This window comes from Drosophila arizonae, chromosome 4 (genome assembly GCF_054131065.1).
Source record: "Drosophila arizonae isolate 15081-1271.41 chromosome 4, UAZ_ARI_1.0, whole genome shotgun sequence".
Taxonomy (NCBI): Eukaryota; Metazoa; Arthropoda; class Insecta; order Diptera; family Drosophilidae; genus Drosophila; species Drosophila arizonae.
Genome location: NC_142924.1, coordinates 3,108,936 through 3,134,222, shown reverse-complemented (window position 1 = coordinate 3,134,222; position 25,287 = coordinate 3,108,936). Strand labels below are relative to the sequence as shown.

At 37.5% G+C, this 25,287-nt stretch overlaps 8 protein-coding genes across 9 annotated transcripts; 3 read left to right on the top strand and 5 right to left on the bottom strand.

Moving 5' to 3' along the window:
* Positions 1-1,813: 1,813 nt before the first annotated feature.
* l(3)mbn (lethal (3) malignant blood neoplasm) lies at positions 1,814-7,592 on the bottom strand. Of its 2 annotated transcripts, none has more exons than XM_089467706.1 (10): positions 7,354-7,592; positions 7,190-7,292; positions 4,548-4,691; positions 2,950-4,431; positions 2,791-2,883; positions 2,662-2,730; positions 2,548-2,604; positions 2,423-2,491; positions 2,286-2,363; positions 1,814-2,225 (listed from the first exon to the last, which is right to left on the bottom strand). In XM_089467706.1, exons 1-10 carry the CDS (start codon positions 7,384-7,386, stop codon positions 1,885-1,887), a joined length of 2,469 nt encoding a protein of 822 aa, XP_089323832.1. In that variant the 5' UTR covers positions 7,387-7,592; the 3' UTR covers positions 1,814-1,884. The 2 variants fall into 2 exon arrangements, with proteins under 2 accessions (XP_089323832.1, XP_089323833.1); XM_089467707.1 differs by having other exon boundaries at positions 4,222-4,431; positions 7,354-7,591.
* Positions 7,593-11,459: 3,867 nt separating this feature from the next.
* On the bottom strand, positions 11,460-12,088 carry Cpr65Au (Cuticular protein 65Au). Its single transcript, XM_018008660.2, has 2 exons — positions 11,903-12,088; positions 11,460-11,838 (listed from the first exon to the last, which is right to left on the bottom strand). Exons 1-2 carry the CDS (start codon positions 12,040-12,042, stop codon positions 11,652-11,654), a joined length of 327 nt encoding a protein of 108 aa, XP_017864149.1. The 5' UTR covers positions 12,043-12,088; the 3' UTR covers positions 11,460-11,651.
* Positions 12,089-13,147: 1,059 nt separating this feature from the next.
* Cpr65Av (Cuticular protein 65Av) lies at positions 13,148-13,739 on the bottom strand. The gene is made up of 2 exons (XM_018008659.2): positions 13,509-13,739; positions 13,148-13,422 (listed from the first exon to the last, which is right to left on the bottom strand). Exons 1-2 carry the CDS (start codon positions 13,652-13,654, stop codon positions 13,233-13,235), a joined length of 336 nt encoding a protein of 111 aa, XP_017864148.1. The 5' UTR covers positions 13,655-13,739; the 3' UTR covers positions 13,148-13,232.
* Positions 13,740-17,242: 3,503 nt separating this feature from the next.
* Positions 17,243-17,953, top strand: LOC108612704 (larval cuticle protein 65Ag1-like). Its single transcript, XM_018005664.2, has 2 exons — positions 17,243-17,474; positions 17,587-17,953. The coding sequence occupies exons 1-2, from the start codon at positions 17,335-17,337 to the stop codon at positions 17,777-17,779; spliced, it is 333 nt and encodes a 110-aa protein (XP_017861153.1). The 5' UTR covers positions 17,243-17,334; the 3' UTR covers positions 17,780-17,953.
* A 303-nt stretch (positions 17,954-18,256) lies between these two features.
* LOC108612653 (larval cuticle protein 65Ag1-like) lies at positions 18,257-18,723 on the bottom strand. The gene is made up of 2 exons (XM_018005604.2): positions 18,559-18,723; positions 18,257-18,497 (listed from the first exon to the last, which is right to left on the bottom strand). The coding sequence occupies exons 1-2, from the start codon at positions 18,669-18,671 to the stop codon at positions 18,308-18,310; spliced, it is 303 nt and encodes a 100-aa protein (XP_017861093.1). The 5' UTR covers positions 18,672-18,723; the 3' UTR covers positions 18,257-18,307.
* Positions 18,724-20,132: 1,409 nt separating this feature from the next.
* LOC108612220 (larval cuticle protein 65Ag1-like) lies at positions 20,133-20,594 on the bottom strand. The gene is made up of 2 exons (XM_018005096.2): positions 20,428-20,594; positions 20,133-20,365 (listed from the first exon to the last, which is right to left on the bottom strand). Exons 1-2 carry the CDS (start codon positions 20,538-20,540, stop codon positions 20,176-20,178), a joined length of 303 nt encoding a protein of 100 aa, XP_017860585.1. The 5' UTR covers positions 20,541-20,594; the 3' UTR covers positions 20,133-20,175.
* Positions 20,595-22,206: 1,612 nt separating this feature from the next.
* On the top strand, positions 22,207-22,773 carry LOC108612657 (larval cuticle protein 65Ag1-like). Its single transcript, XM_018005609.2, has 2 exons — positions 22,207-22,407; positions 22,477-22,773. Exons 1-2 carry the CDS (start codon positions 22,277-22,279, stop codon positions 22,676-22,678), a joined length of 333 nt encoding a protein of 110 aa, XP_017861098.1. The 5' UTR covers positions 22,207-22,276; the 3' UTR covers positions 22,679-22,773.
* A 1,482-nt stretch (positions 22,774-24,255) lies between these two features.
* LOC108612219 (larval cuticle protein 65Ag1-like) lies at positions 24,256-24,743 on the top strand. Its single transcript, XM_018005094.2, has 2 exons — positions 24,256-24,434; positions 24,505-24,743. Exons 1-2 carry the CDS (start codon positions 24,313-24,315, stop codon positions 24,701-24,703), a joined length of 321 nt encoding a protein of 106 aa, XP_017860583.1. The 5' UTR covers positions 24,256-24,312; the 3' UTR covers positions 24,704-24,743.
* Positions 24,744-25,287: the final 544 nt, after the last annotated feature.

Below are 25,287 nucleotides of genomic sequence, written 5' to 3'. Positions count from 1 at the left end.
GCAAGATCTCTATACCTTATGATCAGAAATAATCGATAATTGTAAATTCATCGACCTGTTTGAAAAAAGAAACTCAAAGTTCATTGGGATTGTAGAATAAAGAAACCGACTTTCAATGAATGAACAAATCAATTGATTTCTTTCGCATTTTCCATTTCTAGACTATTGATGCTAATCAAGAAAATTTACATAGTATATAATATTCTTGCTATTTGAAGGGCTACATAATATCAGAGAGAATATCAGCTTGACTGAGACATGTTACTATGGTAGATAGAAATCTGTTGTCTATTATGTAAATGCCAACTGTAGTGCAAATCTTTCAGCTCTTTTAGCTTGAGGTATCAATCAGTCAATCATTGTTATTCTCATCACTGATTAAAGTAATCGCTGCGAATTTTAAGAGTTTTTCAAGATTCTATGTGCAAGAGGCTATGTGGATAATGGTCATTATATGGAATATATATATTCTTGATCAGCTAAAATCTGAGCTCAGTGTGACGCATGTGTCTGTAAATATCATTCAGCTACGATAGAGTCTAATATTTTGTGTCTTGATCAAATACATAATTATATACATGTATGTATGTGATGGGTGTATGTAAGAGTGCGTGTGTGCGTGTATGTATTTACTATTTTTAGTTAGACGTTGTTTTTCCATAGGTTTAACTCTTAACTACAAAATATACATATGAGAATCAAACAAAAATAGTTTTCCAATACGAAAACAATTTCGCAAATCTTCAGAATTGTTCTAGTATAAATAATCGATTATAAGCTAGCATACCTACAAATATGAATGTATATAAATACATATATACACATATACATACACACATATACCTATACAAATATATAGATATATGTGTATATGGAATATTTTGAATTGTTGTTAGCATTTGCCACTTGTTAATAGTAAGCGATAAGCAAGTCTTAATGGATCATTCATTCAATGTCTTTCTGCTCGAGCGACTAACGCCTCAAAATATTAATTGTAAGCCCAATCGATAACATGTTATCGATCATTTTTCGCTTAATAGAGAATCTGTTTGTTAACAGCGAACTGTAAATATACAAATATATAGCAGCTAGATCTAAGAACGCATAGAATATTTTTAAGTTGTGCCATACCCTGTACCCGTTGTATGGTACAGGGTATTAGCTATGCGAGCACTCGTCTAGCTACCATTTAAATTTTGTTTTTCAATATAGTTTATTGTTTTTTTGTCTTGTCTTTTAATATCTACAATATTTGGAATATTCTCTATCAGTTCTATATGGTTGACTGTGATAGTTGATTGTACAGTTATAATCTCTTGAATAATTTCTAACCTAAATACATAATCCAATAAAAAAAACAAAAATAACAAAGAAAAAACAATATATATAGTCTTAAAACTAACATCCAAAATTTCTGTGTGTATAAAAAATATTTAGAATTTTTAAGCGCAAGTTTAACAATATTAATATATATATGTACCCTCGCATTGGGTATCGATACTTATAAATGTACTTATGTAATTTTTAAATGTGTGTGTAATTGAGATACGCAACTTTATGCTACATCTAAATGTATACAATTTTTAAATTCTGAATGTAACTTTACAAATTATATTATATAGCTAAGTATAAAAAACAACCACCACGCCCACATTGTGTACCCCAACTCCTAGTCCCAACTGTTCCCTGTAAGCGTTAAGTTGATTTAAGTGGAATACCTTTAACAAAATAATAATAATAATAAAAAAAAAAAATAAAAAAAAAAAAAACACAAAACAAAAATTGAAACCCAATTCAAGAACAACAAACCGAATGTTTTTCTAATCCTTTCTTCATTTTACTTTATTTACATGTAATCTGTCACTAATTGGCATAGTTATTATTTTACTCGGAGTCCTTGTTGAACCACTTGAACTCGTAGTGCTTCAGGGAGTTCTCGGCAGGCAGTGATGCCTCTTTTCCCTCCAGTTTGCGCCAGCTGATGTGCGGCTGGAAACCGAACTCGTTCGCAATATACTCGACTATACGCTCGACAGCATCGTCGCCGATGGCAAAGTAGTTGCCCACCTTATCGCCATTCCGGCTACCAGTCTCCTCGTGTCCATTGTAGTCTAGCAGGTATTTGAATTTGTACAAGTCGCCGGATAGATCAGCACTTCCAGCCGCTCCTGTGCTGGTTGTTGACTTCGATGCTTTGTTGGTTGCTGACTGCGGTGCGGTGTTTGCTGAAAACAAACCGTTTGCTATTATAATTAACGAATGGAATTTTGGTTGCACTCGCTTACTTGGCGTATAAGTTGCTGAGCCGCTACTTGGTGGTTGTATTTGCTTGGTTCCTGTCACGGCTGGCTGAACTGCTGCTGCTGCAAGTGTACATAAAACGTAAAATATCTTAACGCTCACGGTAGTTGTCTAGGCTTACTTGGTATGAAACTTGCTAAACTGCCGCCTGACGGTTGCGGTCTCTGCTGAGCCTGAGTTCCACCTAAGGCTGTAAATATATGGAAGTAAATGAAACTTAACAAATATAAAGCAGTCATTACATACTTGGCTTGAAGTTGGCTGAGTTGCCTGTAGCTGGTTGCGACAGAGTTGCACCTACGTCTTTGAAAATATGAAATATAAATAGGAGTTAACGAAAGGGTATGTGTCTAGGCTTACTAGGCTTTAAATTGGCAAAGCTGCTGCTAACTGGTTGCGGTCGCTGGTTTGGCTGAGCCCCGGTTAGTGCTGTGAATATTTGTAAGAGTAAATAAACTTAACGAGTAGTTGATTGGTGTCATAACTTACGCGTTGGTTGTTGTTGTTGCTGGGTCGCTGTCACGGCTGGTCGAGCTGCCGCATTGCCAACTGTACTGATTGGTTGTTGAACTGACTTAACACCTATTGATTATTGAATTTTAAATTAGTTTAAGTTTCATTGAAATGCAAATTGGTTAATTGGTTTACTCAGTGGCTGTGTGTGTGCAACGGTGTGTGTTTTTTGTGCTGGTGTTGTTATTTTTTGTGTGCTTAACAATGAATCAGAAGTTGGCGCAAATGTTGCGAATCGAACTGGACTGGGCGCTGCTGCAACTGAAATGGGATTAGGACGTGGCGGTGTGGGTGTCAAAGTATTATCCTTCAACTGCTGATTCCCGATGCCAGGCAGTGCCAAGCTGCTTAGTCCAATGCCACTGACGCCTGGAGCCTTGACTAAGCCTTGCTTAGCATTAGCTGGGGGCAGCTGCTGCTTGCTAGAGGTCAAAATTCCAAATGCAAGGTTTTTAATATCCTTAAATCCCGTTGCGGCTGGCGTAATCCTGGGCAGCAGCTCTACTTTTGCAAATGGTTGCAACGTATTTCCTTTGGGAAGCTGCGCCTCGACCTTGGTTAACGGCAATTGCTGCCTGTTCGCTGGTGGTTGACCAAAGACAAAGCTATTCAAATCCTTGGCTTCAGTTGATGCAGGCGGAATCCTGGTCAAGCGCTCCACCGTCTTATGGGCTATTGGCAGCACCAACTGTTTCACGGACTTCACCACGTTCTCATTGAGGCGTTGAGCCTCGAGCGCCTTGTTGGACAGCAGCTGCTGTTGCGGCTGATTACCTGGCTGTGGACCAAAGGCAAAGCTATTCAAATCCTTGGCTTTAGTTGATGCAGGCGGAAGCCTGGTCAAGCGCTCCACTGTCTTATGGGCTATTGGTAGCACCAACTGTTTCACGGACTTCACCACGTTCTCATTGAGGCGTTGAGCTCCATGAAGCTGCTGCTGCTGTCTATTTCCTGGCTGTGGTCCAAAGGCAAAATTAGCCAAGTCCTTTGGCCCCGTCGCAGCAAGCGGAATCCTTGCCAGCTTCTGAACTTGCTCTACCGCAGAGCTGAGAATGATCTCTGGTAGCAGATGCTGTGGCAGCGGCGCTGAGGCGGAGGTGCTGGGTCTGCTCGTTACCAGCATACCCTGCACCTTGGCAATGGCATGCGATAAGGCCACAGTTTGCGCATTGACCACCACCGGTGCTAGTGTGGTCGTCGCATCTGTGGGCGTGGCAGTCGTGGGTGCTGCTCCTGGTGTCAGCTGAGAGCTAATCGAATCCGGGTGCTCAGCTAGAATGGCCAGATGTACGGATGCCTCCTGCAAAGCATCCGCATTCTCCAAAATCGCCTGGCCAAGCACTCCACTCTGTGTGTGTGTCTGTTGTGTGCGTGTCTGTGTGTGCGTGTGACCTATGAACTGCTCACCTGGCACAGCGGCTGCCGCCGGGGACAGCGGCTGCGAGAGCGGACGTATCTCGTTTTTCGTACTGCGATTGCCTTCAGCACTCGCAGGGTTGCTCTTCGTTTCTGGCGAGGAGTTGCCCAAGAAGCAGCCCGAACAGGCGACCGTATGGAAATTGTGCTTGGTCACAGGCGTCGGGGTGCGTTGCGTGCTCGTCGTGGGCGGCGGGCTCTCTGTCAGTGAGATAAATTATGAGCAAACATAAATTGTGCAGTCCTAGCAAAGAGAGGGGCCTCTTGAACTGAGACTCCACAAGTGGAGCACTTCACTCTTCTTCTTCTATACTTACTGGGCGCCTTGGGACCCGCATACGGAAAGTTCTTCATGGAGATGATGCGAAATTTGCCATTCTCGTCAGTCGCATAGACAGTTACATGGTAGATGCCATCGGCGGTGATAAAGCCGAATTCGCCCATTACAATTCCATTCTCGTCTGTCAAAAGGGCGGAAAACAAACTGATTAACATTTCATAGGCGCGTTAAGCCGGCCTAGTCGTAAGTGATTAACCGACTTATGCTCTGTAAGTTGTAGCTGCCGAGTGCTGGTGGATCAACTATATTCTCTTTCCCTTGAAATCGTAATGCTATTGTAATACTAGAGCACACGATGATGTGTTATCGATATTTATCGTATTTTTTCTTGGGGAAACATATTGGAAAGTATACGATATATAGTATATATACTATATTGTATACTATATATATATAACTAATATTACCTTAATAATTCGCGATATATATTCTGAATGATCTACAAAAATAAGAAAATATTCTGCAGACTTTCACGGAGAATCGATAGCGATCAGGAATATCATTTAAAATTTTTACAACAGTTTGGCAAACACTTGAAGTAAAGGTTAGTAGTATTCCAGGGTATCAGGTACAGGGCATTGTGACAACATTCCATAAATTACCTTCATTATTGGAGCTCAGAAAGCATAACTGGTTCAATTCTTTTTCATAATTCGTTTGACAAACCAGCCAAACAGGCGCTGAAGCTCGGCTATAAAGATAATCATCTAATAAGCCGTTGTGTTATGATGCTGATCGTCATCTTGTTATCTGCCTCTGCCGCTGCTTCTTTTGTCAACACAAGCGCATGGGGGGCGAATATACATATGTCGAGAGTTATGCTCAGTCTGAAAACTTAGCATCTACATCCTGCTACAACTAAAGCCACCCACCTGTACAGCACATGACACAGTCAGTTTGTCTTGGTTTGGGTTTGCTTTTGTTGCGCTCACGGCGAGCCTAAACGAGTTTCGTTTCGCACTTATCGAGCGCCGATCGCGTTCTTTAAACGCTTTAATGCCTGTTGCGCGATTGTTTGTATTATTTCAATGTCTATAATCGGTTGTCAATTCTTTATGGCCGACTCAGACGTTAAGGCCTGTGTAAGATCTTAGTATATAGGGTATTCAAATGTCACTTGAAATATCAAAAGTTAGCAGAAAATAATATTGTTTTTTTTTTTTTTTTTGTTTGCTTGATTGTAAAGATTTTGAATAGGAATGGGATACTTTAGTAGCTATGTATATAAAAAGTGAGAGATATTCTTAGATATTCAAATGTTTTGAGTTACTTATCTTCTATCTTTATGTTTCTTATATGTTCAGGAATCTCATAGTCTCGTTTGGTATTTTTTAGGCTTCCGAGCCACTTCTTCTTTAATAATATTCATGTTAATTAAATTCCAAAAATCTGTTTGTATATATGTATATGTACTCTGCACCCATAGGATATAGCTATGCGGCAGAGTCTCTGTATTGATCAGAACTGCTGAATTGAAATAATTGATAGCTACTCCCGGGCCATTGTCATTGATCAGAAAGGCTGTCGACCTTCAGCTATTAAATTAAATCATGTATGCCTTTTGAGCTAAATTTGGGCGTTTTGCACATTTGTTTCGACCTAAAAATCAGCTTGACTAGTTTCATATTTTTATGTCTATATTTTTTTTTTTAAATTTTTTTATATTTAACTTTTCTATTGTCTTATATATATTTTCTTTTTCATTTTAATATATTTTGATCTATAATTTATATTTTTTTATATTTTCCCTGACTGTTTATTTTGTGTAATATTTTTAGGATTTGAAACAGTTGTTTTAAATGATAATGAAAAATAAAAATATATTGACCTTCAGCTTCACCGTTATTTCCAACACCTATAGAAGAAAACTCCCTCAAGAATGCTCCCACGTCTATTAATAACGATTACGATTTAAAATTATAACTATTCCAAAACTATAATTCATTCTCTATGCAAATGCAAATGCGTTCCATAGACCGTGCACAGCAAGTTACTCAAGCGATTTGTCTGTCTGTGCGCGCTTCCTAACACATTCAACTCTGGCATTTGATGTTGGCTGCTTTACCGAGGAATATATATTTATAAATATTGAGATTTTCGGCCATTTGAATTCGTATTAAAAACGATATGAAAACGATAAAAATAACGATCAAAATCCATAAATATGTCAAGACATGCTATGGAACACCGCTGACTCTACATGTTATGCTAATTGAAGGGGTTCTTAAGTTTTTGAAAAACTTTATTACCAATTCGAAAAGCAGACAAAACAAAACGGCAGCCTTTGTAGCTGTAGACAGAGTTGGGGCCAACACTGAGACTTGGGGAGTTGTGGAGTTGGGGAGCTGTGGAGCTGAGGCATTTCAATTGATATTGACCCGCAGCACGTCGGGTGTCAGCAGCTGCAGCAATTAGAGACCTCTAAACGTGTATTGCACAAGCCGTTGGGGCAGTTGCGTCTCGGTTTGTGGCAGTTGCACAATGGCCAGTTATGCCTTTTATGTCAGCATGATGCAGCTCAATTTACATATATACACATACATCTGTATATATGTGTATGTGGGTCAATTGATTGCACATTAAATAATCAATTAAACTAATCCTTTTGCTGCTGCTCACCTCGACTCTCGGACCGATGCTGCTGCTCCTCTATGGTGAAGCCGAACTTGTAGGGACGCACAGTGGCTGCCAGCAGACTGTGACAGCACAATAAAGTCAGCAGCTTAAATAAATTAAACAGTTATAAATTAATTCACACACTCACACACACACTGAACACTTACTGCACAAGCGAGTGCCAAAAACATTTGGCTCATTTTGCAGCTGCTTTAATTTATTTAACTTTTAATTGACTTTTTTTTTTAGCTAAACTCAGCTTATATATTGCTATAATTTATTTTTATATTTGAAATTTAATTAATGCGTGGCTGTGCCGTTATGCGACGCGTCTCTCGGCTGAGCAGGCGACAAGCTGAAACACACCCCACGATGTTCGTCGACCAATTGACAAACTAAATAATATTTGGTAAACATTATAAAACATTGTCCGCTTCTACAGCTGGATGAGCCAGCTACAGAGACTGCTGTGTATTGTATGTATATTGTCGGTGTGCGTGCGCGCGTGTGTGTATGGGTGAGTTAGCAATTCAGCTACCTCATTCATGCCTGGCTTCTGCTCACTGAATACCCTTTGATAATTTGTTTGTTTATACTCATCAGTTGGCAGACTCTAAGGTGATAAGATTTCAGATTTGAGATATAAAATATGTATGTAGATATAGATATAATAAACAAACTGAGTATATAGATATTTATGATCTCTTTCATTCTTTGAAATATTTGTGAACATGTTTAGAACCAGCTCTGAAATGCTGAATTCTAGATGGTTTGTTGATGTGAATCGGGACTAAAGCCTATAAAGTCGGTTTTGCAAAAAGTAGGGAAATTCAAAAGAGGTCAATATTTATATAAAATATAATGTATATAATTAAAGCTATCAAAAATAATAATAATAAAATAATTCACAATATTTAGGAGCATTATTTTATAGGTAATACATTTTCCTTCTCATTGTATATATATTTTTTGAAATTTTTCTATATTTTTGTTTAGTGTATATTTATTTTTAAAATATATTTTTTTAAATTAATATAATTAAACTTATACTTTATATAGCTCTATTTCATTTTATAATTCAATTTTATTTTATTTAATTTTTTTTTATAATTACAAGTAATTTCCTATTAAAAATGTTAAATTTTTACAGGGTATACACAAGTTGTTGTTATTGAGAGAACACCTCATATACTCCAGTATAAATAATTATTGGTATTTCTCAAAAGTTGTCATTATGCCATTGATTTGCATAGTTCGTAGCGAATTGGAAGATACATGAATCAGGTAATAACTATATTTATTGGCACCTGCGAGGACTGAGTAGGCAACGCGTTCTCTGTCAATTGGCTAATTGAAGACTATTTGGCCGGCTTTATAAATAGACGCTCAATATGATTTATCAGCTCTGCCCATTGATGCCGCGCTCAGTTGTCAACAATGTGAATGCAATGAGGAAGAGTTCGATTGGCATGCATCATTAATTAGCCTGTCCTGAGATGCGTTGCACTTGCCGGATGCTGCGAAGATGCATCGAGTGAGCTGTCAGTTATCTTCTTGTATCGTAAAATATTGCTGTCAAGCTCAAGGTATATTTTGAGCGCACTTCTGTGCGCTTCATTTGCATATAGATTGCAACTGCAGCTACTTCAATAACATATTAAATAAGCAACATTATTTTGATTTAATTGCAACTGCCGAAAATTATGCAATGAAAAATACTCAAGTTCGTTGCCTAAGTCTTTTGTTTTGATTGTGTTTCTAAAATGAAGCCCAAAAGTTGAACTTGGCTTTTGATTGCCAAGTGCGAGCTATGGCAACTTGACACATACTTATAGGTGGTGGGATGAACTACAAATACCCTGTAATATTTATTTCATTTATTTGATAGTCTGTCTCAGATGAACTTTTTATTCTTCCATTATTTGTCGTGAATTTGAGAGACAAAATGTGGCAAATTTAATTCGATTTAGTTTTTCTTTTGTTATTTCTGACCGTTAAATGCGGATAAACAATAGGTAAGGCTTTAAATACATAAATAAAGCTCGGTTCTTAATTGAATAGAGCTAGTTATCTGCATTTTGTATCAATGTATCATCATATATTTTGCGATAGATATATAGATGTTATACAGATATGTATATACGTATATTTCTTTATATATATATCTATATTCATATTATTACACGCATATCGTTAAAATGTCTATGGAGTTTGCATCTCAAATTCATGCAGCTATCTGCATAGATTTGCATCCATCTTCGATCAATTCGCACTCATTTAGTTTGAGTTCTTCACACCATTTAAGTGTGCATAACTATGTGGTCATTAGATCTATCGGCGTAAGTGCTTCACGCCATACGAAACTAGGGTAATTCAATATCCACCAATTGCCTCTAATCGTAATGGAGCAATCAAAGCAAACAGGTTGCTGCGCATCGAAGCACTCGCTGCGACTGATCGAAGCTCACAGCTGACCCAAACCTTTATACTTTGTTGCAGTTGGCTATATGTCAACATTGTTGCTGTAGCTTGAAGCCTTGTTGTTTCTGTTTGATTTGTTGTGCATGACTTGTTTAATGCTGCAAAGTGAACTCAAGTGCTTATTATTTTATATGAGAGATTTTTACAAAGCTGGCTAATCTTAAAGACAATTTTGGCTTCTTTTGTATTTTATTTATTTATTTTTTTTTTTTCAGTTTATAATTGGGTTATAAAAGAAGGAATTTAAAAATGATTGAGAAATAAAAAAAAAAAATATATATATATAGAGAAAAAGGTTATTGATCTTTATGCAAATATTTTGTAGAATCTAAAACAATTTGAATTGACTTTATGGCTTTAGGAATATGTTTACGTTAGCTAAGGCTAAACTCCGAGCTAGCTAACCAGTGTTGAGCAATGTTCCAGCTTATTTCCGACAGTTCAATTAGTATCATCTGAAACACATTCACATCAGTCGTATTTCAACTTTTATGGTTATACATATTTACAGCTTGTGAAATTGACCTTGAAAAATGTTTTTTTTTTTTTTTTTTTTTTTTAATTTTTATCTTTGATTTTCGATTTTGATTCGCTGCTCTCTGCTAATTGCCCAAAAATTGTGGATGCATAGCTTTCATTATGTACCTATTAATTACAAAGAAACCAAATTGCCACCAAAAATGAGTAAAAACTCGTTTTTTCACATACACAAATTTTTGCGAATTCCGTTGATGATGCAAAATTAACGCGAAGGTCGAGCACGGTGCGTACGCGTGAAACGAGAAGAAGAAGACCGCGGAAAAAGAAAATAACAATAATACAAATTATAATATATATGCACCTACTATATATGTATGCGTGTGTATGTTTGTATGTATGCAAATCGAGTTTCGGCTTTTATGATGCGGCCCAGCCAGCCATCAGCCAGCCAGTGTTACGTAATACTTTTCATTTCGCTTCAGACCTAGAACACGTTATGCAAATCAATAATTAGGAATCAAAAATCTAGCCATTAGCATAACTTCTAGCGCATATACACGGTCAGTTATCTAGCTACATAGAAACTAAAAGTGGTTATTTAGCACACTGATCCGGGTTATAACTTTCCTTGCTTCTTTATTTTGTTTGTTTTCAAAATGTATTTATATCTAGCGGGGAATTCTTTTATATAGCATTTTGAGAATTTCAGTTTAGTTTGAGACAATGTTTGAATGGCCAGAAGGCGAGCCAGTCCCTCCATAATATATACAGATAGAATATTACCTAGATTGAAAGAGCAGTTCTATTTAGGAATATCTATCCCATTACTGGCTATCTGGTACCACCCGGCGGACTGAATATTCCGAAGCGCACGAGACTTCACAGCAGCTGTGAAGGTCACGCATTGTATGACATCCACTAATGGAGCAGGCAGCTATTTATAGTTGTTTGTTTGAGATCATGGAAGAAGCTAATTCAACTAGGAGTTACTCTATCCTAGCAGCTATCAACAAATTTAAACATATAAACAATAAAAACTATACTAACGGAATATGAAGCGTCTCAAAATGCGTTTACCCTCAATGCCCATTTTTAAAGAGTATTCGCATTGATAATATATGTGCATATGTTTGAGCATCGATTTTTATGTAAATGCCGGAGTAGCCATCAGATCTATTTGATTTGCATTTGTGATTTGACGATTTGCATCTTCAATAAAAGAATAATTAGCATAGCTTTTGGCTTATCTACAATGCTCAATATGCATATGTATGTATATGCATATAGGCAGTTATTATTACACTGATTCGGATTAAATATATATAATTTGCATAGCTTTTTATTTTTATTAAAATTAAATTTAATTTTTAAGTTTAAATTTTCTTTTTTACTCAAGTGGAACAATTGCATTATTTTTTTGTATTTTAATTAAAAATGTTTTCAACTGTTTGATATTTTTGGTGTTGTGTCTTTCGTGGTGTTCCGCTGGGATCCGTTGTAGTGTCTAGGCAACTAGCTTGATGGTGGGATGATAGCCCGTTTCGTCAGCCGTAAAGGTAATCTCGTATTTCTTGCCATCCGGCGCCGTCCAGCTGCTGGAGCCGGACACAGTGAGCACGCCCTCGGCATCGCCCACGCCCGGCTTCAGCACGCCCTCCTCGCTGCGCACAATGCCGTTGCTCGTCTCGTAGCTGCCAAGTGGAAGGATCTATGTATATCTATCGAGCTCCCATGCGCAATGTAATCAGAACTCACTTGAATGAGTATTTGTCGACGCCATTGTTGTCCGTCTCCAGTCGAATGACCTCCGCCTGCGCATCGTCTGGCCGGGGCAGTGCGAGCACGCAACTACCCGCCAGGCAGACGACAACAAAGAACAGGGTAGAGCCTTGCATGTTCGGTTAACACTTGACTGCACTTTACTAACCCATTGACCGCAACGCCGTTTGCTTTTATATCCGATTCTCGCCTCTAAACCTATCCTAATCGCCAACAAAATAAGATAATAATAATAATAATAAAAAGAAATCGCAACGCAAGCTAAGTAAACAAATTAATGAACAAATTCAATAAAATACTTTTTAATTACAGATTAACACATTGGTTGGGCATCACAGCCAAATGCATACAAAATACAAAATAAAAATCAATTATTGTCATTCCACAAATGCTAAAAACAAAAAATAAATAATAAAAAAAAAGAAAGAACAAATCAAAAATATAAAAACGTCAGCTAAATCAAAATATCACTGATCTGTCATTATTTAGCTATGATAAATCTACTGCGAATTGCTTTTGCGTTGCATCGCAGCGCAGTAGATCCAGAGCTTGATTGACTTTGATTTTCTATGACCTTAGCATGACATAAGCTCAAATCTATTCAAGTTTCAATGAAAGTTTACTTTAAATAAAGGCATATTAGATTTGAAATATTTAGTATTTATCAAGCAAGGCAAAGACAGCAGAAACTATATACACGGATTACTCTACTCTATTCAAAATAGATTTTAACTTTTCAGTTTAAAATTAGACTCGATTGCTAAACCTCTGCTCACTACTATAACTGTATTTATGTTCCTGTGCTCATGTCTACTACCTAGATCTATGCCAAGTTTTAGGAGTATTTTTCCATTACTCATTCGGCCTTTTCCTATGTCCATACCATTGTTGAGCCGATCAATACCTACACTCTAATACTAAATCTCTAATCTCTTGCTTTATGTCCATGCCTATACTTCTTACTGAATCTGTATAAAGTTTGAAGATTCTTTTTAATATCTACGCTACCTCTGATGGCAACTTCGCTTTCAATTCATTTGTATTTAACAAGCAGCGCTGAGACTCTAGAGCCGTGTCTATGTCTTTGCTTCCTCTTCAACTATGTCAAGCTGTAAGAGTATTGTCAATATTCAGTTTACGTGATATAGAGCTAATCTGCTGCTCAGTGACTCGAAGCTCCTCAAGCAGTTTGACCTCCACTCAAGCCCATCAATAATTGAATTCATTTTTAACAATTTACTTTTATTCTGTTTTACTTTGCAGAGAAAATACTGATCTGTGTTTGGCCACTTGGAGGATTTGGCCCTTAGTTGTGGGGCAGATGGTCGCCCTGGGGCTGGAAGCCGTTCTCGTCGGCAATGTAGTTGAGCGTGTAGGTCTGGCCATCGGGTGCCACCCAGCTGACGGAGCCGCGCACACTGAGCGCCTCCTGCTCGGTGCCGGCGTTCTTCAGTTCTGCCTGCTCCTGGCGCGTGACTCCATCGCTTGTCTCATAGCTGCAAAGGGAAGGCACATTACTCTATATCCTGTCTGCCTTTCTAGCTGCCTATACATATGTATATCCCATCGTGTCTATACGCACCCAAAGTTGTAGCCGTCGGTGCCGATGTTCTCATTGTCGTAGCGCAGAATTGTGGCCTGCTGCGAGTCATCCAAGGGCGCCGCCAAGCTGCTGGATACGAGCGCAAAGGCGCACAGGACAAAGGCACAAGCGTTGATGGAATGCATCTTTATTGAGGATTCGGAGGTTCACGACGCGCTACCGCAGTTGTCACAATTGAAGGCAAACGAATTATGTGGCACCCGCTAATGAGATCGCCAGCTATTTATAGTAGTTCGTCTGGCAGAAACCCAACTGCTCCCACACACACTTACACTGACACTCACACTCTCACACACACGGAGAGACTTACTCTCGCTTACACACAGTCAGGTAGCCATAACAATCGTCTTTAGTGCACACACAAATTATATAATTGTTGACTTTGCTCTGGCTATGCCAAAGAGGCACCCTATTTGTATGTATATATGAGTGTGAGTGTGCGTGTGCGTGTGCGTACATGTAGTTGTGTATGCCTTAAGCTCTTAATTGAACAAGCCACAAAACCCATTAAGCATTTGATGTACACTCAAATCTCATTTCAATTGGCCATCAAGAGTCATCTCCTCTGCCAATGCCTAATCATGATCATCATCATGATCACATTCATAACGATAACAATAATGCGCAATGGATAAGTGATAATGAAATGTGCTAGCAAATATTTGCAGAGTCGCGCGTGTTTGCCTAACTGTGGCAATAGGTCAACGTCTGAATTTACTTGCACAGAAATCCACAAGAAAACAAAACAAAAATTTATTAAATATATTTATGTACATGTACTTTATAGTTGGCTTAATTGCAGTTTAATTTAGGAAGCAGAGACTTAGCAGGAAACAGTTCATACGAGTGTATAATGTGCAAAATTAAAAAAATAAAAAGAATATATTATCTCAACTAGCTGAATCTAGCTTAGTCCAGGGCCAAGCTCTTGGGTAACTTGGGCATTTAAAATGAAGAACCAAGATTTTATTATTGCTGACAAATATATATAATTTAAAAAAAATTATTATTATTATTTTTTTTTTTAAATTGGTCATTACATATATTTTTATTTTAACCGAAATTTGCTTGCTGCATAAGACATCAGATAAAGTATTATATATTTTTGTATGCCACGAATAATATAAAATGTGATATTTATTTCTTTCTATCAGCTTAAGATCAAGCAGCCTTCACATAAGTATAAAACAATTTTTTTTTTTAACTTTTTTTTTTAACGATCATGTTTAATGTATTTCTGGAAACTTTCGGCTTATATAGAACTTAATCGTAATTTACGGGCATTTTTATATTTATTTATCAGCAGGTGACACAATTTCGTTGCATTAAGCTGACCTTAAAAAAGCCCAGCATGCTGAGCCTGCAATGCAAGCAACTGCCGCTGACGGGCGGGGCGGGGGCGGAGGCGGGCATCAGTTGTTAACTGAAGAAGCGACACGAGATTCAACGAGCAACAGCTCAATGTGTCTGTATGTTGATGACCTTAGTCAATAAAATGAAAGAGAAGAGGAACAAGAAGAGGAGAGTAAAAACGAATAACGAACAAGCTGCGCGCTGTAGCTGCTGGCTGTACAGGGCGTATGCGTAATGTGCTGTAGCACATTCAACAGTGGCTGTGCTGCTGTCCATCCCTGCTGGCCCTGCCGGCAGCTTGGCCGTCTGCACGTCTGCACGTCTGCCGCTCCCTTGGCTGCCCATCAATCAGCCGCGTACATACGTAACTCTCGACATCGTTTGATTGTTTTGCAGTTAACGATTGATAAATGAGGCGTTTGGCCGAAAGATGCGCCGCGCCGCGCAGCGCGTTAATTGCCCAACAATGAGCCGCTGGAGCCCAGCTGCACTAGTTTGCCCTTTAGCTGACTTTTGATTTTGCTGTTCATATCTGCTTCTGCTTCTTCTTAGCCTTTTTCTTTATTTTTTATTTTATTTTATTTTTATATTTTTAAATGTATTACCGCTCTCTGCTGCTGTTGCCGTGCAGTTCTCACTTTCGTTGCTGTCTTTGTTTGAAGCGTGTTTATTGAACCGGTTCCGGCCCTGGCCAGCTGACTCTGTTAACGCAACGGCCATAACTGTCCGAGCAATGGGCTTACTTCAGCCAGAGTCCATTAACTATGTTGTGCATGTACCCATCGGGTAAAAGATAAATTCCTAGAGTCCCTATAGATCATTGCATACATGGTGAATCTAGTCTAGCATATAGACTCCACAATATTGATCTCATATCTATGGGCTTAATCAGTGTAAAAATAGACGAATAGTTAGAGTTAGGGTATTTAAACAGCGGCTTGCCGTCATCTATGATAATATTCATAATACACACGCATAAGCATTTTTTTCACATGATGCCATATGCTAATTTCATGCTGTGTTAGAATTCATTTGACGTATGGAAATTGATGCGCGAAGCTTATCAGGAATCGACAATCAATACACAAACATATACTCGATATGTATGTAGATATATATTTATGGTCATCTTTTAGCATTTAACACATGAGATCAGTGATCGGATCGAATTTTGGAAGCGGCAGCTGCTTGGCTTGCTGCTTGACTCGTGACTGAAAGCCATTCTCGTCCGCCAGATAGCTGAGCTCATAGTGGACGCCATTAGGCTCCACCCAGTGGATGCTGCCTTGCACAGCAATGGCCTCCAGGTCGGTGTCGGCGTGCTTCGTAACTGAGGCGATCGTCTCGTAACTGAGGCGAACCACACATTTACCCTTACCAAATACTTGCGATTTGCCTCGGCGTAATGCCAAATGCAAATCGAACTGACCATCAGAATGATAAGGCCGAGCATCTTGGGCAACGTCTCCAACTCTACTGCATCGCTGCGGCCGAGTGACTAATATTTTGCATTGCAAAAATATATTTTGTATTTTGTTTGCATATTATCAGCAGATCGAACGAGATCGCAATTAATTGGATGCAAATTATATGAAATTTAGAATAAGCTTATAATACAAAATACTGGAGGCATTTTTTCAATATTTCAATACCAAATTAAGACATTTTTATTATAGGAAATCTTTTTCAAAGCGAGTTTTTGTAAACTAAAGTATATACATATATAAATGTGTTATATTATCATATGAAAACAATATCATATAAATACACAATTTTATTATGCATTCAAAACCAATTTTCTACCCTCCCTTTGAGTCGCTAAGCCCATGTCTACAATTTTCTTACAAATAACAAATATTTAGAAATTTGTATTTGAGTCTGAAAATTGTTTAAGCTGCAAACGAACAACATATGTTGATGCCAAACGTTAACAAGCTCTGCAAATGCCAGATAAAATATGCTATGCTGAAATTTCAGAGATTCGATTTAATGATTTCAGCATTTCACTTGCACTTGAGCCAAATGCGAGTGACCCCGTTAGCCGTTAGCAATGATTACATCTATATGTCTATTTGTCTATCTGTGGCTATCCCAATTCACGCCTAGCTGACTAGCTGGCAAAGAAAGACAATGCAAAAATAATTGGGTGAGGTTTGGCTGCAAGCAATCAAAGCCAATTGCCAAAAGATAAACCCAGCCAAGTTAAGTAATAAAGGTTGGTCGCAGGAAAACGGGTTTACGAGTGCGCGTACATAAATATCTCTTGTATATATGAATATATATACAAATATATATATATTTTTTAGGGAATTTTTAAGGGAACTTTTTGGCAAGAGTCTGACTATAAATTGGACCTTGCGTTTACGTTGGGCATGCACTGCCTGAAAGCTCCTTGTGCGTATCACAACACTAGCCATCCAGCACCAAGCCCCAACAGCCTCCAATCAGCAAGATGAAATACTCGTACGCCTTTGCCGCTGCTCTCGTTTGCCTGGCCTGCGTCTCGGTGCAGGCAGCACCGCCCGCAGCTCAGGAAGAGGCGCAGGTGCTGCGCTACGATTCGGATGTGCAGCCAGAGAGCTATAAGTTTAGGTGAGTATCGCTCGTAGCGGAGACTGTGACTGTGTCAAGGTCAGCAAAACGAAAATGAAAACTGGTTTCTCTTCCTCTCTTGCTCACTGTGGCTCATCTTCGACGACGGCAGCTTGGATACAAGCGACAAAGCGCATTATGAGGAGGGCCAGCTGAAGAACGTGGGCACCGACCACGAGGCAATCGCTGTGCGTGGCTACTACACCTATGTGGGAGACGATGGCAAGACCTACACGGTCAAGTATGTGGCCGATGAGAATGGCTTCCAGCCAGAGGGCGATCACTTGCCCCGTGCCGTTCAATAGGCACACAGTGCACAGCAGTCAACAGACGGCGCTCAGTCATGCAGCATCCATATGTTAACTAGGTTTAAGATCAAACAAAATCATTTCTCAAGCAACGCTAGCGAACAAACAAATAGCGAAAACCAACTCATTGTCATGTTGAATAAAATGCCACCGGTTTCTCTTCCATCTCAATTAACTGTGTTTCAACAAAATATCTAGGCAGATTGACTGACTGATGGTTGATTGACGCTTCACCAAAGCAAGAGGCCTAGATTTAACAGTTTCTAGTTAGCAGCTCGTATTGATCAAAAAATCTAAAATGCTATTGCTATTGATGATGGGCTGCTTCATGATTGAGGGTATTCTGGTTGGATTTTCAACTGATTCATGGTAGATTACCAGTTGACAATGTTAAGTGTAGTTACTCTATGTAGTATTAGCTATTGTATCATTGATTGATAATAGCTATTGGTACAATTGAAAACACCAAAAGAGTTTATAAAACAATCAATTTATTAAAAGTTCAACTTGGCAACTTTCAAATGCTTAGGCAACGGGCAAATGAGCACCCTGTGGCTGGAAACCGTTCTCATCGGCAATGTAGTTAACAGTGTATGTTACACCATCATCGGCAACAAAGCTGTACGAGCCCTTGACGGCAAGAGATTCTTGCTCTGTGCCAACGTTGTTCAGCACACCTTCAGACTGAGAGCTAGTACCATCAGATAGCACCGTTCTGTATTGGGGAAACTCAAGAATCAGCAAGTGCTTAAGGACGCTATAGATGTCTCACTTACTCCTCCTTGTAGCTGTCAGGCTGGACATCCAATACTTGGCGCACTATTTCAACCTCCGCAGGAGCTGCCACGGCCAGGGCGAAGAGAGCAACGAAGACGATCAGGAACTTCATGTTTGGACGGATGTGTAGTGCGTTTGAGATTTCAAAGGTAACTATATCTAACAGCACAGTTTGGTGGCGTATTTATAGTGGGTGCATTGCTAGAAACAAATCTCAGCAGGTTTATTAAAAATTTCAAAATCTGCATGCAAATTAATTTATGCTGCCAAAAATAGAAGCAAATACTAGATTACCAGACAGATTAAAATCGAAAATCTAGCAATCAGAACTGTCTTATTATGATAATAATATAACCGGTTAAATCTTTACTGATATATGCTTTCGGACTTGATGTATCAAAGACATACATAGGACTAATTAGCATCTCCTAGTAGGTCAGGATATGCGACTAATCAATTAAATCCGAGACTACAAATTAGCCACCATTTTATATTAAAGACTCTATCTACTATAAATGTCTTCGCAGGACTAAACCTACTCGCATATGACCACTAAAAGCTACTCGCCAAATACAAATTGCGAATCGAATATGTTATAAATAAATAATTTATATTTTATGCTGATAACTTGAATTCAAACAGCAACAAAATGCTTTTCATAAAATGTAAATTAACCAATGTGGATATGTACATACATATATGAATATATGGATTTTGAGCTATGGTTTATGTTTGTAGCCGCTTCGCCTTCCGTTAAGTCAACGGATAAACAAATTTGCGGAGATAGCCATTAAAATCTTTATCAAGTGATATTTCAATGCAATTTAGGAAATTTAATTAGGTGATAATTTGGAGAGTCAACGCATAAAATGCTGCCCTTGCCCAATGAGTTGCTTCAAATGTCCTTCATTGCAGTTGATAGGGATGAAGTAGATGCTGTAGGCATTACTGGTTGCTGCTTCAGAAAATATACAAATATACATATACATATACACAAAGCCAAAGAATTCCTCTGAACAACGAACGCCAACAAGATTTTGATTGATTTCCACTGCAGAAGATGATTCAATGGCTCTAGCATTTAAAAGCAGATTAAATGAAACGTTCAAAACTTATCGCTGCAACGGTGCTCATCTATATCCCGTTATCTTCTACCACGATGTCGCCGCATATCAATTCAATGCGAAAATTTTAATGCTAGTCAAAAGTGATTCACAGGTACAGTTGAGTTCCGATAATTCGAAATAGCAAGCCGAACAGTGTTTTTTTTTTTTTTCTTTTTTTTTATATACAATTAAATTCAAATTATCGTGAATTATCTAGAACGAATTTTTTTAAGTGGATAAAATTTTGTTTTATTTAGTATAAATTATCGAGACTCGACTGTACTTTGAAATGCGATCAGTTGTTGTCACCAGTGAATAGTGGCAATACAGCTTGTAAGCTCTCTTTAAGCTTAGCCTAGAGGCAATGGCAAATATTCCGCTATGCAATCCAGCTTGGGACTAGATAAAGTAACTGTTATTAGATAAACCTAAACAATAAGGAAAGAATTAAAAAAACACCAAGCAGGTTGATGAAACAATCGATTTATTTGAAGTTGACTTTGTCACTTTTTAGACAATTGGGATATGAGCACCCTGTGGCTGGAAACCGTTCTCATCGGCAATGTAGTTAACAGTGTATGTTACACCATCATCGGAAACATAGCTGTACGAGCCCTTGACGACAAGAGATTCTTGCTCTGTGCCAACATTCTGGAGATGACCTTGAGATTCAATTAAAGTGCCATCACTCAACTTCAATCTATATTGGGAAAAGTCAAGATCAGCGCGTGCTTTAGTATTCTCACAACATGTGACACTCACGAGTTTTGGAAGCTTTCGGGCTGGACATCGGATTCCTGACGCTCGACCACAACATCAACAGGAGCAGCCACGGCCAGGGCGAAGAGGGCAACGAAGACGATCAGGAACTTCATGTTTAGACGGATGTGTAGTGCGTTTGAGATTTCAAAGGTAACTATAACTGAGAGCACAGATTGGTGGGGTATTTATAGGTGGAGCAAATAACAACCTGAGCAGTTTAATATCGAAAAAAAAAAAAAAAATGCATTCAAGTAATTTATGCAGCAAAAATTGAAAAAGTTCAGTCAAACTAGATAAACTGGCAAAAACATGAAATCAGAAATGCCAGATTATCATAATAATATAACCAGTAACAGTTAGACTAATTTCTATTTATCAGTCTGGATCTTCTTAAAATATATAATTAGAACTAATTAGCATATACAAGTAGGTCAATTTATTAACTCAGGCACATTACTTAATCACTTATTGTCCGCAATGAATACGTAACCTAACGAAACTAAGCTCAACAGAGACGTAATTTTTTACTCTCTATCTGACAGGCAGGACTACCCCTAATTGAAGTCAAACAGAAAAATATTCACAAATCAGAAATTTAAAACCAGGATCTGACCTTCTCTGCGACTAAGCAATCGAACATCTGTTTTAACAATCCATATATTATAAATAAATTATTTAAATTTTAAGCCGAAAACTTGCTACTAAACGAAAAAGAAATAGAAAATAAACAATAAATTTGAAAAAAAAAAATAATAATAATAATAATAAATAAAACAAAAGTCAACAAAAAGTAGAAGAGAATAGATAGAAACATGTTTTCATGAAGATAAGAAATAAAAAACATAAGCTAACTAGTACACAATGTGTATATCAATAAATATATGTATGCATATACATATGTACATAAAAAAAATAAAATAAAATAATTAATAAATATATATTTTTTATGCATGCATATTTTTATTTATAATGTAAAATTCATGTTTATATATAATGTAAAAAATACATATATATAAAATAAAATAATACTTATATATTAATATATATAATTTTCCATTTCAGTTTGATTGGCTTTGACACAGATTTCAATTACAAATTAGTTTGGGTGTAAAATGTGTTTCCTACTATTTCCGGTGCAGCCAAGAGTTATTGAAAAAAGATTAATTTGTTTATATATATATATGTACATAAGTATATGCAAATAAGTGTATATACAAAATATGTATATGTATGAATATTTCGATGATAATTTGGACTTGTTTTCATTGAGCTTTGATGCTGTAGGGTAAATAAGCTTTGGCTGTGTGGGGATGTCTATCTGAGATATGTCGAAAATGAAATTGAAGCTTTTTGATTGATTCACGAAAAATGCAAATTCGTCGCAATGTTGATCATGATTATCGAGTTGATTATGATAAACGTGGCATATCATAATGATGTCTGTGATATTTCCTATGAACATCTTTGTTTTGTTTGCCTTAGAAGTTTTTGTTATTATCGATTATTGCTATTGTTGTTGTTGTTGTTGGCGTTGATTTTTGTTTTGTTTTGTTTTTTTTTTTTTTTTTGCGTTTCACACGCAGACTAGAGAGACCTGTTGGTAAGTTTTTTCAAGCCAATTTGTTAGCTGATGCGCTTGAGCTGTGTAATTAGTCATTTTTATTTATTTTTTTCATCGGATTTTGGACAAACTTTTCTTCATTTATATCGTATTGTAGTCATTTATTTGGTGGACACTCAGTATTAGCCATTTTGGGTATAAAAGGCCCCTGGACAGCCGTTGTAGACATCACAAATCAACAACTGTTCACAGTCCGTAGCTCGCGTTCGCAATTCGAAGCCAATCAATATGAAATATACAATCGCTATTGTCTTCGCCGCCCTCCTGGCCGTTGTCCTGGCTGCTCCACTCGACAATAGTCAGGATGCAAAGATTTTGCGTCTGGAGTCCGATGTCCAGCCCGGTGGCTACAAGTTTGGGTAAATTACGAACCGAATTGCACCAACGCAAGCCTTTCTCTAATCACATTTGTTGCTATCCCTCAACAGCTGGGAGACCAGCGACGGCCAGAAGCACGATGAAGAGGGTGTCCTGAACAATGCTGGCAGCGAGAACGAAGCGATCTCTGTCCGTGGCTCTTACTCCTTTACCGCTGAGGATGGCCAGGTCTACACTGTGAACTATGTGGCCGATGAGAACGGCTTCCAGCCAGAGGGCGCCCATTTGCCCAATGTTCCAATTAGCCACTAAATTAGCTAATTTTCATCACACAAGAGCTGTTCTTACTTCCTAGAAGTTGAATTTATATATTTTATTTAATAAAAATGGTTTAATGCAAGCATCAATTGAACATCCAATCCAACTCCAACTCCAACTCCGAAGATCAAGGTATAGAAGCTACAGATGTGATACTTTATATAGACATAAAGTAGAGAATTGGTGTAGGATACATCCGGAGCTTTTTAGGAGCTGCTATTCCATTATACGCCTCAATTCTACACATATAGAAAATATACACAGACATACGCACACATACACACAAGGTCGGCTTACTACGCACTAAAAGCTAGTGTTGCTGCGCTTGGGAATTTGCTATGAGAGCTATATAAATATAACTGTTCTCTCAGATGCACCTTGATTACATTTTCAGCATGTGGTAATGACATTTGCCTAAGCACAAGTCTGCAGTATTTATATATAAATATATTTAAAATTCAAGATGTACGAAATATTTGTATTTATTAGTTCAATACTCCTAATAAAGTTGAAGTTGATATCTTCTTTGATATTCAAGTTTTAAAATAACATTTTTATTGATGATGATACGAGCTAAAAAAAAAAAAAAAATGCAAAATCAAAACTCATAATGTGGGATCTCCGGGCATATATGGAGGGACGGACATTCCGCAGGATTGTCGGACAGGACAATATGAAGTCAGTTCGTTGCTCTGTTAAAAAATATATTTATTTTTATAATATCTGCCACGTCTCTTTCTGCGTCTTACATATTATTTCTTAAAGCTATTATATAATAAGTTTCTATTCTCAATGGGTATACAATATAGGAAGTCACTAGCCATTTTAGTTGACGCTTATGCGAATGGAATGTACATGATTATATTTATTCACCTCATCAGTTATCATCAATATCAGCATCATCATCATCTTTATCACTATTTTCATATCTTCATTATCATCCCTATCATTATTATGTTCATGATCCCATCACCATTACCACATTCCTCACCAACCACGCATATAGACAGACATCATTTGCGTCACATGTAAACTAGTTTGTCAGTATTCTATTAATTTATTATTTAATTTTTTATTTTACTAATTATTGATATTGTTCATTTTCTATACGGTATATGAAAATAAGAGAGAGAGAGAGAGAGATAAGGTGCACGATGACATTAATGTCTCAGTAGATGCACCTGTGTATATTGTATACTGTCATAAATAAAGAATTTCACTACATTCTGTCAACTCAAGTACTCTTCCCAGTTGAACTCACGAAGAAAAATGTCAGAGACTCCTTTTACAAGCCTAGATTGGTTAATCAATTCATATCATCATTTATATATATATAACTTATAACACTTATAACTGGTAAAATTGATTAATATCATTTTATAAAAACATATATGTACATATACATAAGTATGTATTTATATCTATGCTATACGTACAAATCTATATAAATGTATTCATTTATTATTTATGTGCATTTTAAGTTGTGAATTTTTGGTTAGCTTTTGGCATTAAACTAGTTTTTCACCTTTGTGCGGCCAGCAGCTGACTTGCTATAAATACTCAGGCTTACAGCCCTCTAAGTCACGTTTACCTTTGAAGTCTCAAACGCGAAACACATCTACTTAAACATGAAGTTCCTCGTCGTCTTCGTTGCTCTCTTCGCCCTGGCAGTGGCAGCTCCTGCTCAATCTGATGATGTCCAAGTTCTGCGCCAGGAATCAAATGTTGGCATTGATAACTTCCAGACCAGGTAAGTGAAGCACATGAAGGGATTCTTTAAGCTTTCACTTATCCTTGGATACTTACTTTCCATAATACAGTTTGGAGCTGGATAATGGTATCAACCAACAAGCCGAAGGACAACTTAAGCAAATTAGCAGCGAGGAATCCGCTATTGTCGTTAAGGGCTCGTTCAAATGGGTTGACCCTTCGGGCCAGGAGCACGTAATTACCTACATTGCCGATGAGAACGGCTACCAGCCACAGGGTGCTGACATTCCCGTCGCACCAGTTGCCTAAGCGAAGTTGAACTCCTTAAATAAATTGATTGTTTTATAAATTCTCTTGATGTTTTTATTCGACAAAGGGTAATTTGTTGTTTATAGTGAAGTTATCTCTTCATATGTGATTAATATTTAATTTACAAATTGCTCAAGCTTTCATTGGAATTAAGTCAAGATTCAAACTTTTGAAAAAAAAAAAAAAAACGGCTTTAAAATAATTCTTCTAAATGTTGAATTATTTATCAATGGTAATAGTATAAAATATTTATAGCAATGGCTACACGACTTTATAATGAACACAATAATGATATTGTTAATTAATGACGATAATGATGTTAATTCATAGAACTGCGACCGAATAAGCACTTTTTGGTACTACATACATACATACACTCACACACACACATTTTAGCACGTAAATTTAGTGCATGTGACTTATTTCTATACAATCAACTAACTATAACGCTAAGGATGATAATGAAGCCAGACATAATCGATTTATATATTTTTCATAATAACCGGTTGCCTATACGTAAAACAAGTTGTAAATTAATAAGATATGGATTTGAAGCGCCATTCATTGTCGACAGCTCATCAGAG

Bases quoted from the DNA above. Each gene is read 5' to 3' on its own strand.
- LOC108612653 (XM_018005604.2), bottom strand. From the start codon at position 18,671: ATGAAGTTCCTGATCGTCTTCGTTGCTCTCTTCGCCCTGGCCGTGGCA. The intron at 18,498-18,558 runs GTAAGTGAGACA...TCCCCAATACAG, and splicing joins CCTGACAGCTACAAGGAGGA to AACGGTGCTATCTGATGGTA.
- LOC108612704 (XM_018005664.2), top strand. From the start codon at position 17,335: ATGAAATACTCGTACGCCTTTGCCGCTGCTCTCGTTTGCCTGGCCTGC. The intron at 17,475-17,586 runs GTGAGTATCGCT...CGACGACGGCAG, and splicing joins CCAGAGAGCTATAAGTTTAG to CTTGGATACAAGCGACAAAG.
- Cpr65Av (XM_018008659.2), bottom strand. From the start codon at position 13,654: ATGCATTCCATCAACGCTTGTGCCTTTGTCCTGTGCGCCTTTGCGCTC. The intron at 13,423-13,508 runs GTGCGTATAGAC...TTCCCTTTGCAG, and splicing joins ACCGACGGCTACAACTTTGG to CTATGAGACAAGCGATGGAG.
- LOC108612219 (XM_018005094.2), top strand. From the start codon at position 24,313: ATGAAGTTCCTCGTCGTCTTCGTTGCTCTCTTCGCCCTGGCAGTGGCA. The intron at 24,435-24,504 runs GTAAGTGAAGCA...TCCATAATACAG, and splicing joins ATTGATAACTTCCAGACCAG to TTTGGAGCTGGATAATGGTA.
- Cpr65Au (XM_018008660.2), bottom strand. From the start codon at position 12,042: ATGCAAGGCTCTACCCTGTTCTTTGTTGTCGTCTGCCTGGCGGGTAGT. The intron at 11,839-11,902 runs GTGAGTTCTGAT...TCCACTTGGCAG, and splicing joins GTCGACAAATACTCATTCAA to CTACGAGACGAGCAACGGCA.
- LOC108612657 (XM_018005609.2), top strand. From the start codon at position 22,277: ATGAAATATACAATCGCTATTGTCTTCGCCGCCCTCCTGGCCGTTGTC. The intron at 22,408-22,476 runs GTAAATTACGAA...ATCCCTCAACAG, and splicing joins CCCGGTGGCTACAAGTTTGG to CTGGGAGACCAGCGACGGCC.
- LOC108612220 (XM_018005096.2), bottom strand. From the start codon at position 20,540: ATGAAGTTCCTGATCGTCTTCGTTGCCCTCTTCGCCCTGGCCGTGGCT. The intron at 20,366-20,427 runs GTGAGTGTCACA...TTCCCAATATAG, and splicing joins CCCGAAAGCTTCCAAAACTC to ATTGAAGTTGAGTGATGGCA.